We start from the raw sequence: 15,568 nt of genomic DNA, 5'->3' as shown, positions 1-15,568 counted from the left end.
TTGACCTCGTATTTGGCCTAAACCTTGTACAAACTATACAAAAAGATGGTTTTGGTTTTAACTGTTATAACCAGAAAATTTTGTGATGATTAGAGATTATCTATGTAATCTTTTTTTTTATGGCTGAGTTTGGCCTAAAGGCTGGTATGTTGAGTTGTAAATCTTGGATATGTTATTTCAATACGCTTTGCAATTTCAGTTTGGTTTGATTTGTTGTGAATTTTGCGCAAAGCTAGCTACTCAAGGGCTATCTGCGCTAGCCGTCCCTAATTTAGTAGTGTAAGACTAGAGGGAAGGCAGCTAGTCATCACCACCCACCAACTCTTGGGCTACGCTTTTACCAACGAATAGTGGAATTGACCGTAACATTATAACGCTCCAACGGCTGAAAGGGCGAGCATGTTTGATGCTACGGGTATTCAAACTCGCGACCCTCAGATTACCAGTCGAACGTCTTAACTCACCTGCCCATGCCGAGTCGCAATTTCAGTTATTTGATTAAGAGTAACTGCATATAAGCTGCTTGTACCCACCCTAAATGAAATAAGACAGTACATGGGGAATAAGCTAAAATGCTACTAGATGGTTCGATTAGTCTTTCGCCCCTATACCAAAGTCTGACGATCGATTGAACTTTTAATGCAACTTTATTGCCAGACCCTGAATCGCGCCGTTTGATTTGATTTGAATTCTATTCATGAATTGTATCCATGTTCACATTTGCTTGACTTCTTCCTTTCGGGACAGGTCTTGGCCTTTCTTTCCGGTGCTGCCTTTGCCTCCACCCAAGACAACATTTAGAAAGACATCCTCCACCCAAAGAGTTAAAAATAATAATGATAATAATTAATTTAAAAAACAACAACAACTTATTCCTAATAACAATTCACGAAAGGGGACGAAGAGGAACCATAACGTTCCTGAACACCCCAGTTGGAGAGAGAACTCTTCTGATTTCACTCTCTCTAAACTAAACCCCTGCCACGTTAGTTTGAGCTTTGAAGCTAAAATGCAAACCATGAATTTTAATGAACTTATTTGTGTTTCCCTTTTCTTCCTCTCGCTGTCCCATAGACACAATGTCTTAGCAATGCTTCTTACACGTCTTTTGCTTCTACAGCTCAAATTTTGAGGATTTCATTTTATCGGTTTCTTCAACGTATTATATATCGGCCTCAACTCTTCGTATGTAAGTCATATGATTAAAATAACACACTTAATATACAAAACGTATTTGAAAATTTCAAGTTCGTTGAAACTTCCCCATCCTGGCAAAAATACACTCTTATGCCTCTAGTGTGTTATAAAAATGTAAATAACCGTTAGCACATTGTTTGACTTCTATTGGTACAGTTATGATATACCATCACATATTTTCTACTTGCTTTAGTGGTATAGAAATGTTGATTTTGGTTTATTTAATTTCTATGCAATTTTATCATAAACACGTGGTATGGAATGTTACTGATACAATTGTTCTAGTTATTTTGTTTCGTTGTTATCCGTGATAAATAACACTACGTAACACAAATTTTGTTCCTGGATAGTATGTGTTATTTCTTAATTGCTTATTTGTAAAAGTACAGAAAATGGCCATTATTTCTTTCAAACTTTGCTTTTGTGACCTGGATAATGAAATTTAGAAATTACCTATTTTCTATGTAAAAGCGAGCAAATTTACACAGTTTCATTCACATAAGGTCTGAATAAAATAACATATGAATCAAGATTTACATGTATATATACTAAAGTTGAAAAATATCGGTGACACTTCCTCTGACTTGCGACTTGCACACTTTCATCTAACAAATCCCACTCCTTGAGCATAGATGTCAAAAGCTTGGCATTCGACTTTGTTACACCAAGATCTCTGATCAAGTCATTGATGTCTCTTTGGTTGGAGTAGTATGAGTTTCTCTCACCAGTTGCACCTCTGAAATTGTAATATGGATCTTCAACGCCTACCTACTTTTCTGATTTGCTGCTCTCTTCTGAGGATGGCTGCTTTCTCTCTGGTGGAGTGGGTACAGAGAGCTCAGGGCAGTATGACACTAGGGCGATTGATGATGGAAGGTCCAAATAGATAATAGCAGATGCAGTCTTGCCAGACCGACATTTGGAAAGGTCCTCTACGCAGCAGTGGCAATTGCTTGAGTGGTCAGTGGGTTCATGCCAAATTCTTGGAATAGCGAACTTCATGGCTCTCTTTTCCCCTCTGTACCATCTTGCAAAAGAGCAAAATAAGATTGTTATTATGAAAAATAAATTTATTTCATCCACAACTAATGTGTAAGAGGTTCATGCAAAATATTTTATATGCGATATTTTTTCTATATTATTGGAAATTATAAAAAAATAAATTAAAAGATATTTACATTTTAAAAGGTCTAAAATTTGTGTAATATAAAATCTTACTATTCAAGCAAGCAAAATTGTCCGTCTTACCTTCTAGAGTTATTTTGCAATGCTTGCAGGTACAATGCGGTGCCCAGGGTTTGTCTTGATCCTCGAAAAGCATGCTGAAATATGCCTTGTAGGCTTCATATATTGTAACAGATGCTTTCACAGAGTACTTTTTCGCTCTTGTCTTGATAAATTGGCCACATACATAGCAGAATGCTTGCAGCTTATTGACGCCATCTCTAATAAAATCAGGTGGTTCTATGTGTTGACTTAGGCAGCTAGAACTAAACTGAAGTGGTGAGTGGTGAGCCCCTGTATATATATTACCATGGAATGTTATAGAAAATTTTAAAAGATTCTTGAAAATTCTCGTAAGTTCTACAACATTCTAGATAATTCTTGTAAGTTCGAGAAAATTCTTTATCAGCTACTCAGCACTCAATCTACCTGGAATGTTCTGGAAAATGGATAAATTTGAAAATTACATTACCCAGGTCACAAAAGCAAAGTTTGAAGAGAAAAATAGGTCTTTTCCATTTACTTTTGGCATAAGCAATTGGGAAATAATACTTTCTACCCAGGAAGAAGAAAAAGTAAAAATTTTATTTTGTAGTGTAATATATGTTGTACAATAGGAGATATAATATTCAGGTTGAAATTATTAGCACTTTAATATCATTTGCTGGCCGACTTGACTTTGTCTAAGTGTTGCGGCCCGGCATGGTCGGGTGGTCAAGGCACTCGATTCGTAATCTGAGGGTCGCAGGTTCGAATTCCCGTCACACCAAACATGCTCGCCCTTTCAGCCGTGGGCCGTCATTATGTGTTAGTTAATACCACTATTCGTTGGTAAAATAGTAGCCCAAGAGTTGGCAGTGGGTGGTGATGACTAGCTACCTTCCCTCTAGTCTTACACTATGAAGTTAGGGACGGCTAATGCAGATAGCCCTCGTGTAGTTTTGCGTGAAATTCAAAACAAACCAAACCAATCTTTATGATCAGACTTACTTTAGGCTGTTTAGAAGAATGTTTGAAAATTGGAACTTACTGTAAGAAACAAAATTAAATAATTTAGAATGAATTCATACAATTACATTGAACTTAAATAATGCAATGAAAATAAATAAATGTGTTTCAAAAGATTTTCAGCATGCAGATTTTATCACCAGCATATATAGCATGTAAGTGGTTTATCTTATTTATCTACCAAGAAGGTCGAATGGGTGGTAGTGAACTCGAAATAATGCAACGGGAACGTTAATTATTTCATATTTCATTGCTGTATTAGTATATCAAGACAAGACTGCTGTAAATCAAATTAATTGAGATTTATAGTGTTCTTCCGTATATTTAAGGATGATATATAATTTTGGACTGTTGTAATGATGGGATATAATATTAATAGTAATCGTGTAGGCCTACTGCTGTTGGACTGTGCTCTCATAGATTTTGGAATTCAGTGGATCGTTTGTATCTGTTCTATACTCTTGAAGACTGAAAAAATTTATGACTTAACTGGTAAGAAATGAGAAAAATTGAGAATTACTCGGTAGTCAGATGCGTTTGTAATAAATTGTAGTACAGTATGAAGAATGTGATAACAAGCCTAATTAGCATTACTAAAGTTGTGCCGCTTTGAAAATACAATCTAAAGTGTATGCGACTGACTGCCATATGCCTTTAAAACGCTGGAAAGATGGTTCAATAACTTAATAAATAGACCTAAACCTACACATCTTACGGAACTATGTTATAAAAATAATTGCACCTTAAGGTTAAAGCAAGTTTTTCTTAGACCTACAGTTTGTGTACAAATCATATAATTTGTAAATGTGATTAGTATAAGAGAAAAAATATATGCAATTTTACTTTTTGACACCATAGACATAACAGCACCTAGACCACCAAGTAGGCTGTGAGCTAGACAATAGTTTCATAATTTCGAAAGAATTCCAAGTATTCATCCATTGAACATGAGACCACTTTTTGCATTCATGTGCATTGGTCAAAAATCATGTTTTTATCAAATTAACAGCTTCCTATAATACACTGTAATTGTTCAGTTGGCTGTATCCAGACCAACTTTAGTATTACATCGGTCCAGGAAATGCATACAATTGCACTTGGATAAAAAGTTTAATGGGGTACCGTGTGTTCAGACCATACTGTAAGGCAACTGGTTTTGGTGGTGACAACACTACTGAGCACTGAAACGTAATCTTTCATAAGTATCATTTGAACAGCTCCTTAATAGTTGGTGGTTCTATACTAATATAACTAATTTGTTATAAATTTATGGTATTTATTTGGTTTGTAACCTAACAAGGTGCTTGAAATTTACTGTTTTGTATCGAGCAGTTTCACACTGACATGCATGCCAGACCTTCATGGTGTCAGCTGATAGTGTAATCAATATAAACCTGGTGTGTTAAATTCATAAACACTAGTGAAAGTGTATTTCCAGAATACTGAAATTAAATCCACATTCTCTGCAATATGTAAATATATAATCACAGTAAATCTGATTTACATTTTAATTTTTTTCAGGTTCTACAACCTTTATATTATTAGCCTATCTCAGTTACCAGTGGAGCAGTGCATATAGCCTACGTCAGAAAGTTCAAACTGCAATGGTAATGACATGGGGGTTAAGGTATGTTTCAAGAACTACGTTTGTGTATGTATATGTATTTTGAGCATGAAGTGTGCATTGTTTTATAAATTTCAGGCCTGGACAGAATGAAAGGCTGGATTGTTCAGTACCACAACATAGATTTTATTCCCACCAATATTCCTAGCAAAATAAAGCAGAGGTCTTGCAATCCAAGTCATTAATGGTGGACAAAACTTACTGGTGATGATATTTATAGTTACACTTATAATCTGAGAATAATGTATGAAAAAGAATATACATGAAAAATTTTTGTATTGGATTTGAGATCCACTGCTTGAGTGAGGGGTCTATAACTGTTTCTTTCCTTATTAAACACTTTCCCAATCACATATTTTCCACTGTTAATAATTCATTTTGGTGTTTTATCAGTCCTAAAAACCCCCAGTGAAAGCCTGACACATAACAATATGTATCTAATGTCATTAAATATTTGTGGCTATTGTATCACAATAACATATTTTGCATAAACACATTTCTAGTATGTTTAAAACAGGCCAAATTAAAGTTGTGTGCAATTTCGTGTTCATCTTTATTTTGTGAGTTGGAAACATTGTCATATTTACTGAAAACCCTTTAAAGATACAACTCTGTTTTATGGTAGCTTTGTTAAATTTGATATTAAAATTTCAGTCATATTGTAAAATAAATGTTTTGAAAATTTTTGCTATAGTCTTAACATTTAACCAGATGCCTCTGCTTGAACATTGCTATCAAAAATCTGATTGTTCTTGTAATAAAATATTTTTTGAGGAACAGCATAAGCTGTACTGTAATAGTAACTTGTTAGTTATCTTGCTTTTATTCTAATATTATTAGAATATTAATATTGTCTGATTTAATTTTAGATTGGGGCTGTATCTCTTCACTCGAATTATGAAAGAGGGTAAAGATCGACGTTTTGACAAAGCCCGAGAGAATCCAGCTCTGATGTTCCTTTTTTGGACCATGCAAGGTTAATTTCTAAAATTATTTGACTTGTTTATTAAATATCAATGAAATACAAAATTGATATAGTGATGTTTAATTTTCTGTTGTTCTAGAAATACTTGTTTTGATAGTAGACAGTACTAAGAACACCTGGAAGCACTGAAATATTAGCGGAACATATAAATTAAAGGTACAAATAGTTTTAGATTGTGGGCATTAATAGTGTAATTCAGTGTAAGCTGATTCCATATGTGAGTAATTTGTGTGCACCATTACCTGTACTAAAAAATATAAAATAATGGAATTGCTTAACACAAGTTACATTTTGATAAAGTACGGTCATTTGTTTTTCTTATGTACAAGCTTATGTAACATCAAGTTATTTTATCTTATGCAAGTTCTAAATGAAACAAGCATACATATTAGTATTTTGATTTTAGCTGTATGTTTGTATGTATATGTACAAAATAATGTTTAAGAAAGCTACAAAAAATTTAAAAATAGATTATGTTAAAAAGGAAGATATCACAAATTATACACAGCATATTCAAACCTTAGATGTGTATAATTAAATTAAAAGTTTGTAGAGTAAGAAAAGAAAAAATAAGTAAACAAATAAAAAAAAAAATATATATAATTGAAAAAATAAAAATGCAGCCACAAAACTGACATCCAACTCTAGGGCACAAATCATAGAGTAGGTCATTATGTAATGTGCCCTGATATTTAGAGGTACTGATTAAAGTAATACTGAAATTGCATTTAACCTCAGTTTTACTGGATTTATATGCTTATTAAAAAAAAAAAAAAAAAGGATTGTAGAAAATGTGGTTTCTAAAGTCACCATGTCTCGCATCTTTACTACATCTATGCAGCCAGAAGTAGAAAGGTGGTGCTTGTGATTACTATTCTATACAAGGTATTTTAAGATTACACATGAATCTGTTATTTCATTTATGTGAATTATGAGAAAATAAAAGGGTTTTCTTTGAAATATAAACTGGTAGTTATGGAGATGGCATCAAAAAATTAATAAAAGTAGTACTGTTAAAGGTTTGAATCTTAGTTTGGTAATGTGTTTCAAACCTTCAAAGGTCAAAATACACCATTGTATTTGAAGAACATGGGCACTTAAAAATTACATATACACATTGGTCACCTGTGGTTGTATTGTATGTTAGCATTAATAATTGTTGATTTGTGATTTTTGTGTTTCAGGAGTTTGGGTTTTCGTAACACTTCTTCCAACGTTTGTACTGAACTTTAGTGAAAAAGATCGTCCAGTGAGTAATCGAGACTATGTTGGTTGGAGTCTCTGGATTTTAGGATTTTTTTTAGAAGTTCTAGCTGACTACCAAAAAGCTCAGTTTCGGAATAGCCCAAGTAACAAGGTAACCTGATATTTAGGTTATATTTGATAAGATGCTTTGTTTTTTCTCTTTGTAAATCAGGGATATGGAAAGTACCATCATTGAACTATTTGTGGAAATATTTTGAGAATATGAAACAAAGTAAGAATACAAAATACTGAGAAAAATGTATGTACTTTTAACAGGCAGACAAACATGCATCCTAAAATAGTTTACTTTGTCAAATTTAATAGAGTATAACATAAAATCAAATGGGTTACACTGTATTTAATTAAAAAAACTGATAAAAGTTAATTACTTGTGTGATCATGTTATATAAAAGATATGTTTTCTTACTTGACACTTGTAACTGTTATTTTTATATCATTATGAAGTATTTCTTTACTTACATAACTTAGAAATAAATTATGTAACTTGTGACATGCCAACTGAACACGTGAAGTAATCTCCACAAGATTATTAAATCTGAAATAAGAAGTTTTGTTTTTGCTGAAAACTACATGATAAAGTACAGATTTGTAATATGCATGGAAAACATAGGTAAGAACTTCATTTGAAAACAAACATTTGTGAAAAACCACATAAATAGTATTAGTATTTTATCAAATAGATTAAACTAATTTTATGTGAAATGGACGTTTACATTTTATTGAATGTTATATTTCACCACCTTTCGTATAAAAATATAATGTGATAGTTTAAAGTTTCTTTTCCTCTTCAAGTAAAGTTTAAAAAGTACACAAAGCCATAAGAAGCAGAGATAAGAAAGGTTTCCTGGTAGTAGTAAATTGTCAGTTAAACTAGATAATTAATTCTTAAATATTTGCTCTTGTAACCAGTTGGACTATATACATTACAAAAATAGTGGAAAAAATAAGGATACAAATTTTGTTTATACAATCAAATAATTGTTTACATAACACCAAATAAGAATGTTTTACTAGAAAGATATCCATTATATGAATGCATGTGAGTGGTAGCATCCATCAACTAGAGTTGTCTGGCTCTGTCACTGTAACTTTATATATGGTAACTGTAAACAATCTGAAGGTGCATATGTGCTGTCTTATTTCAGATTTATGCTTATTTAGTGGTTAAAAATAATCCTAAAAGAATATACATTTATACTTATTTTATAAACTTTTGGTTTGCATCACCCAAAATTGGCTGCTTCAAATACCTAAATTATTTTACATAGTAAGTTGGAAGCTGTAACCGTGTATATTATCTGTTTTCTAAGGCTTTTCACCCACAGGGGTGACAAAAGACCCTAAAATGTGATACAACTTCACTTTTTATAGACTATTGACACTGAAATTTTTAAACACAGAAATAGTTAATCAGTTAAATGATTCAATTACTACTTTCTACAAGGTATGCAATCAACATCTAATAAAGTCATTTAAATATTTAATACCAAAAGAAAGAACATTACATAACATCATCCTTTGTACAGTTTGTACATGTGTAATGGGTACCCTCAGCTGTTATTCATAAAATACACATTTTTATGAAATTGATATAATATTCCAGTAACCATTCATATAAAAAGAAATAAATAAACATGGAGAAATACTATAATCTGAAACTTAGTACTGTCATGGTAATGTTTAATGATTTCTATAAGAAAAATCAGTCTACGCTTTTTATCCCCATTTCTTTCCATATTAAATATGTTACCAAATCATTGTTTTATCAGGCAACTCAACATGTATATTTTTATATTGATGTAGTTCATGAAACTCCATTTACACTCACTAAAGATTTTACCATGCAGTTGAAAAGTAGAAAAAATATCAATTTTATGTGAGGTTGTTAATAAATTTCTGAGTGGTTTTAGTCTTTATATTAAAAAAAAAAAGCTTAATTACTAGTTGGTATTTAGAAAAATTCTGAAATTATTCAAAGCACAAAAGAACTTAATTTCATAAAGAACATTTGAATTGTTTGGTATTAAAATGTCTAATTGTATTACTTCCTTGTCATGAAATAACAAAAGGTTTAATAGCTGCAATATAATGAAGGTTGTGGAATTGATCATGCATATAAATCACTAACATTAATTATCAGACTGTCATGATAGTATGAGTGACCTGATATTATTTTCTTGCTTTTATACCCTAAATTATGGATGTGGTAAAAGAAGTGTATATGTGATAAGGGAAAATGATATAATAGTATAAAACTAATGTATCTTTCACACATTATAGGGTAGGTTCATCAATACAGGACTGTGGAGATTTTCCCGTCATCCAAATTATCTTGGAGAGATCATGTTATGGTTTGGGTTGTATATCTCTGCCAGTTCTGTAATGAAAGGCTACCAGTTCCTGACAGTCTTGTGTCCCATATTTGATATGTTCTTGATAACACGAATTAGTGGAATCCCACTTCTGGAGCAACACGGAATGAAAATATGGGGTCATGATCCATCTTATCGAGACTATGTTCATGATACAGCAATCTTAATACCATTTATATGGTGATGTGATGATGCACTGAGATGGCATTGTAGAAAATGGTAGCTGTTTCACTTTGTTTTGGTGTATTGTACATTGGTGGTTCCTAACTGTTAGTCCACAGGAATATTTCAGTTGTTGTTCAAGGCAGTTGAAAAAAGGTGTTTTGAAATATAGCTATTAGTGAATTGTTTTGCAGTGTAATATGTACCTGCTTTAACAAGTTGATATGGTATGAAGCTGTACATAAAAATTTGGTGTTGGGACCAGCTGGTCCTTAGTCAGAAGAAGGTTGTAAACCACTGTTGTATGTCATGTTTGTTCATTTATAGTTATAAAAATTTTCATTATTTCTGATTAAATGCTTGTATTGCATTATTCGTAAAAAAAAAAAAAAATTCAGTTTTTAATCATATAACTTAATTTCTGATTTGAAATATCTTTATGTTCCTGAATCATCAACTTGTGTAATTTGATACTGAATTCAGTCAATGATTTCATATTCAAATTTGTTTCAGATGTTTAACACGGTCTGTAATTTTTGTTAAACAAGTTGTACCTACAGATGTTTATAACTAACAGTATGTTGTTGGGCATTTTATTTACACTATTTTGAAGAAGTAAATATTTGTACAAACCATTTGTATGTGTATATATGTTTGAAATATTCCTAAATTAATCAATTTTCATACAAATCTATATCTTTTTCTGTTTGCTATTACAGCTGGTAAATATCTAGTAAGATGTGTAAACAGTACTTATATAAAAGTATTACATCTTCAGGCAAGTGTATTTATAACTCTAGAAAGACTCATTAGGAAAAAAAAAAGGGGGGGTTGCATTACTCTGTGTTCATCCTATAGCTATTCAGCCAGTGGTTTTAATGTGCTAAATGTTTAGAAGTGTGTTTACATTCATGTAATATACAAGGATTATAATAAAGATAGCAATAAAATAGTTTTGTAAATACATTTAAAATCCTTCACTGTATGAATCTGAAGGTTAAATAAACTCCCTCAGCAACACGTTTCTAAGGAACTATAAAAGTCAGTAATCAAGTTGTCTCTGTAGTTTCTAATTCTGCAGTTTCCTGCTGGTACAGCGGTAAGTCTACAGATTTACAACGCTAAAATCAGGGGTTCGATCCCTCTTGGCGGACTCGGCAAGTAGCCTAATGTGGCTTTGCTATAAAAATACACACAGATTAGGCCCAGCATGGCCAGGTAAATAAGGCACTCGACTCATAATTTGAGGGTCAGAGAGTTCAAATTCCCTTCACATCAAACATGCTCGCCCCTTCAGCTGTGGGGGCATTATTATGTGATGGTCAATCCCCCTATTTGTTGTTAAAAGAGTAGCCCAAGAGTTGGCGATGGGTAGTGATAACTAGCTGCCTTCCCTCTAGTCTTACACTGAGGACACCTAGGAAAGATAGTCTTTGTGTAGCTTTGCACAATATTAAAAACAAATCAAACCAAAATCTAATTCTGCTTTCGACTGAGACAGCATACCTCGAGAGTAGGCACTTGAAGGTGTGAAGACAGAGATCTTTAACATTTTCAAAACACCATTCCAAATTTTTCGTAAGTGTAAACAGGTCTATAAATTGTGGATTTTCAAGCTGTGTACTTGAAACTAATGTTGATGATTCATGTGAAATAATTAATGTCAACATTATAAAACATGCAATAAGTGTGTGTGTGTTTTCTTATATTAAGGCCACATGGGGCTATCTGCTGTTTCCATCGAGGGTAATCAAATCCCTGATTTTAGCATTGTAAACCCATACACTTACTGTTGTTCCAGTGGGGGACAAATATACAATAAGTGCAATTTGATATTCCTGTGTATACATGCACAAATACTCTTCACATTTCTGGACTCCCCTTTTACCTGCATTGGCTTGCCAGTGTTCTCTTCAAATCAATGAAAATTTCTCTACATAGTTTTACAAAAAAAAAAACTCATAAGGACTCATGTGTAACTATTAAAAGTGTTAATTTCTTACTACTAGTTTTTCTTTTTAATTAGTCCTGGTTTTGTACGGCAGGATTAAACAAAAAGTCTCAAAAGTTTGAGATTCAATGCTATAAACATAAACAATTTTCACAATAACTTTATTTTTTTTTAAGTATAAAATTTTGTTACTTATTACAAACATACTGGAAAATTAAAAATAGTCTCAGAGCTTTTTACAATTTGGTGTGAAGAGAAAGGACAGAGCTGTGTTGATTGTCACTAACATAGTTCCAATAAAGACAATTTATTTTCTATGTTCGTTATATATATATATTTGTATATTGATATTTCCTCTACTGTTTAGAAAGTGACTTGATTTCAATACTGTGGTATATAACTCTCGTGCTACCAATACTTGATAGTTATGTTTTCAGTTATAAAGTCCTTTTAATTTTAAATGTGTTGCCTGTATAAAATATTATGTTATTTTTATTTGATAAATGACATTCTCATTGTTTACGATACCTGGCATATTTATACTTAATATTTTGTGCATTCTGAAACCTTCGACTTTGGGGCTATGTTTGAAATTGTCGTAATATTTTATTAAACAATATAGATAAGACTGCTTTATAATTTTGTAAGAAAATTTTCGCGGATTATATCTTAAAAATGGAGTTCTGAATATTGAATAAATAAAAGTATTCAAAGTTTTACAATCGTTTAAAAATATGGTATTTTTAAACTCATGAAATAAATGAGTTTTTAAAATTTATTGTCACGTTATTTAGACCAGTAAGTACTTGGTAATTTACTTGATTTAAATTATTAAAGAAAAGAAACGTTTGATGAAAACAGTTGTATGTTGTCGCAGCAGAGGCGTCAACAGGCACTGGCAAATCAGAATAGAATACCATGATCTATATCGTTACTGATAACGCCGAAAATAGTTGCGCCTATGAGCTCGAGCCCCGAATCTTCCACTTACCTAGCGACGTGTCTGAGTCGCACTAAGATATTTATTTTCAGTAAACAAGCAAGTTAATCAGATATTGTACACTTACATTAATTTAGCTTTAAGGCTTAGCGCAGATGCTTTTAAAAGAAAAGTAAATTAATAGTAAGAACGGCTCTCCGTGAATAGTCATTTAATTTTTCCAATAATAATTGACCCGGCATGGCCAAGCGTGTAAAGGCGTGCGACTCGTATTCTGAGGGTTGCGGGTTCACATCCCCGTCGCGCCAAACATGCTTGCCCTTTCAGCCGTGGGGACGTTATAAAGTGACGGTCAATCCCACTATTCGTTGGTAAAAGAGTAGCCCAAGAGTTGGCGGTGGGTGGTGATGACTAGCTGCCTTCCCTCTAGTCTTACACTGCTAAATTAGGGACGGCTAGCAAAGGTAGCCCTCGAGTAGCTTTGTGCGAAATTCTAAAAAACAAACGACCAATAATAATTTGTGAAATATATTCTTGCATCCTGTTTCTTTGTATACGAGCTTTGGAGATTACTTGAAACTGGGAGGATGGTTACGTGCCTCTGATTTTGAATCCAAAATTAGCAAATTGCAATAAACTATGACGTTCGACTAGCAGACCCCCGCTAGTACAGCGGTATGTCTCCGGATTTACAACGCTAAAATCAGGGGTTCGATTCCCCTCGGTGGGCTGAGCAGATAGCCCGATGTGGCTTTGCTATAAGAAATACACACATTCGACTAGCAATCCCTGCGAATTCGCTCACCCCTGAAGTTATAGGAGCTGTATAAATTGGCGGTTAATCCAACTTTTCTTTGACAAAGAGTTGGCGGTGAGTAATGTTGACTAAGTACCATCTATAGTCGTTCACTTCGGATTTAGGGAAGGATACCATAGTTTGGTTTTGCATGTGATTCAACAAAGGTAAACAGATACAAAATACCCGTATGCGGTGTTCTGCTGCGTGTTTTAAAGGCCCCATGTGATTTACAGAGGCCTCCATGTAGAAATCAAGCTCTTTCGTTATCATCAATTAGTTCTGTGGGTACCCCAAGAGAGGGTTCGTAACCGAAAACAAATCTTATTGGTACTCCCACTCTTAGGGCCTAAGCACGTGAGAAGCACTTGTTCCTGCTAGTCTGTTAATATGAATTTAGTTCCAAACATAGAACAAGGAGCGTAAAGTCTGACACAAATTTGAAAACCTGCTAACTTTCAAGTTGTCTGAGGATTCCGTGGACGAACAACGTGTGGGGGAACCATCCTGTAGTTTAAGTAATTTGTATAATTTCCCCTAAGGGGATCCGAAGGCCGCCCTGAAGGTTCATCTGTTTAAACTACCACTATTTAATAGTATGTCGTCTGTGTATCAGTCAGCAGACACTAAAATGATGTTACATAAGCGACAATTAATGTTGCGATTTTTATTGTCGTGGTATTAGTAAAACGTGTGTATGCCATGAATCACAAGAAGAAATACGCACTTCACAGGCCAGAATACAGCATAACCTATGGACCTCGAAAACAAGAAATAAAAATATTTGTAACTCTTAATTTTAGTGTTATTTACTCTTTAAACATAACACATTCAGGGACCCTGCGAAAGTACATCTAGTATATTTTAGACTTATTTGCTTGCTACTGGCTCACCACCTTAATGATTTTCAGGTATTCTTTCACAAACTTGCAGTTCAATGAGCGCATTTACAAAAGTTTTATAAAATTTATTTGAGCGACTTTTTATTTATTTTTTCTGAATTCATTATTTTCCGCAAGATTGACAAGGAAAACATTGACACTATGCTTCATTTAGCAACTTTTATAATAGCAATTTTTTTTTTCTAGATCATAGAAATTGTTAAAACTTTTTTTGAACAAAGAATTATATAAATTGCCTCTCTCTCATAGCATCAAAGTTATAGAAGAATGTACGTAAACTTCAAGATAAACCGTAAAACCACAAAATTTACTTATCAGTATAAACATTCCTGCTACAGTTGGTAGGTAGTGGACCTCTTTCCCTTAAAGTAGTGGTTCTCAACCTTTTTTATGTCCCGCACCCCTAAAAAATTTTAATGTTTTCGCACCCCTCACAGTAATTATTTGTTTAGGAATAAAGGTGAAGGTGGCCAAAACAAATTTTTATAATTAGTTTTTAATGATATATAAACAAAAACAAAACATTTGGAAAAGAAAAAAAATTACAACAAACTAAAAGTTGCATAAACTGAAATGTTATCTCGCACCACCTGGAACACTATCTCGCATTCCTGGTTGGTAACCACTGCCTAAAAGTATAAAAACGTGTCAAATGAGCATATATACTTTGGGGGTATACATAAAATAATATTACTCGTATTTTTTATTTGTTGTCTTTATTATGTTTGTTAGCACTAGAATTTCACTTAAGAAATCTAACAAAACCCAGCTGAACGTTGTGACAAATAAATGCTTTTTAAACGCTATTTGAATTGAAGTAATAATAATCGAACTATTAAAACTGTTTAACATTGTCAAGTCCCCACCTTGTCTTTTTAATTTAACATATAAAAGTAAAAACAATCCTTTATTTGGCCGCAAACTATTCCCCTTTTGTTTGGTCCAATCTCAACCACTCTTGGTAGCATGATACACTGGACCGAGGAGCATGCAGAAAGTTTAATTTGGTTTGGTTTAAATTTTTCGCAAAGCTACACGAGGATCATCTGTGCTAGTCGTCCCTAAGTTAGCAGTGAAAGACCAGAGGGAAAGCAACTAGTCACTACCACCTACTATCAACTCTTGGACTACTATAGTGGGA

The 15,568-nt window shown here is 33.1% G+C and overlaps 1 protein-coding gene across 1 annotated transcript; it reads left to right on the top strand.

The window, feature by feature from the left end:
- The first annotated feature begins 3,610 nt into the window (after positions 1–3,610).
- On the top strand, positions 3,611–10,880 carry LOC143246421 (uncharacterized). The gene is made up of 5 exons (XM_076493101.1): positions 3,611–3,921; positions 4,951–5,056; positions 5,923–6,029; positions 7,223–7,395; positions 9,585–10,880. Exons 1-5 carry the CDS (start codon positions 3,786–3,788, stop codon positions 9,858–9,860), a joined length of 798 nt encoding a protein of 265 aa, XP_076349216.1. The 5' UTR covers positions 3,611–3,785; the 3' UTR covers positions 9,861–10,880.
- Positions 10,881–15,568: the final 4,688 nt, after the last annotated feature.

This window comes from Tachypleus tridentatus, chromosome 3 (genome assembly GCF_004210375.1).
Source record: "Tachypleus tridentatus isolate NWPU-2018 chromosome 3, ASM421037v1, whole genome shotgun sequence".
Taxonomy (NCBI): domain Eukaryota; kingdom Metazoa; phylum Arthropoda; class Merostomata; order Xiphosura; family Limulidae; genus Tachypleus; species Tachypleus tridentatus.
This window is presented reverse-complemented; position numbering and strand designations above follow the sequence as displayed.

What these genes read in the sequence shown, in the direction of transcription:
- LOC143246421 (XM_076493101.1), top strand. Translation starts at nt 3,786, where the DNA reads ATGATGGGATATAATATTAATAGTAATCGTGTAGGCCTACTGCTGTTG. An exon ending in AAAAATTTATGACTTAACTG is followed by an intron (nt 3,922 to 4,950) that starts GTAAGAAATGAG and finishes AATTTTTTTCAG; the next exon opens with GTTCTACAACCTTTATATTA. An exon ending in CCTTTTTTGGACCATGCAAG is followed by an intron (nt 6,030 to 7,222) that starts GTTAATTTCTAA and finishes TTTGTGTTTCAG; the next exon opens with GAGTTTGGGTTTTCGTAACA.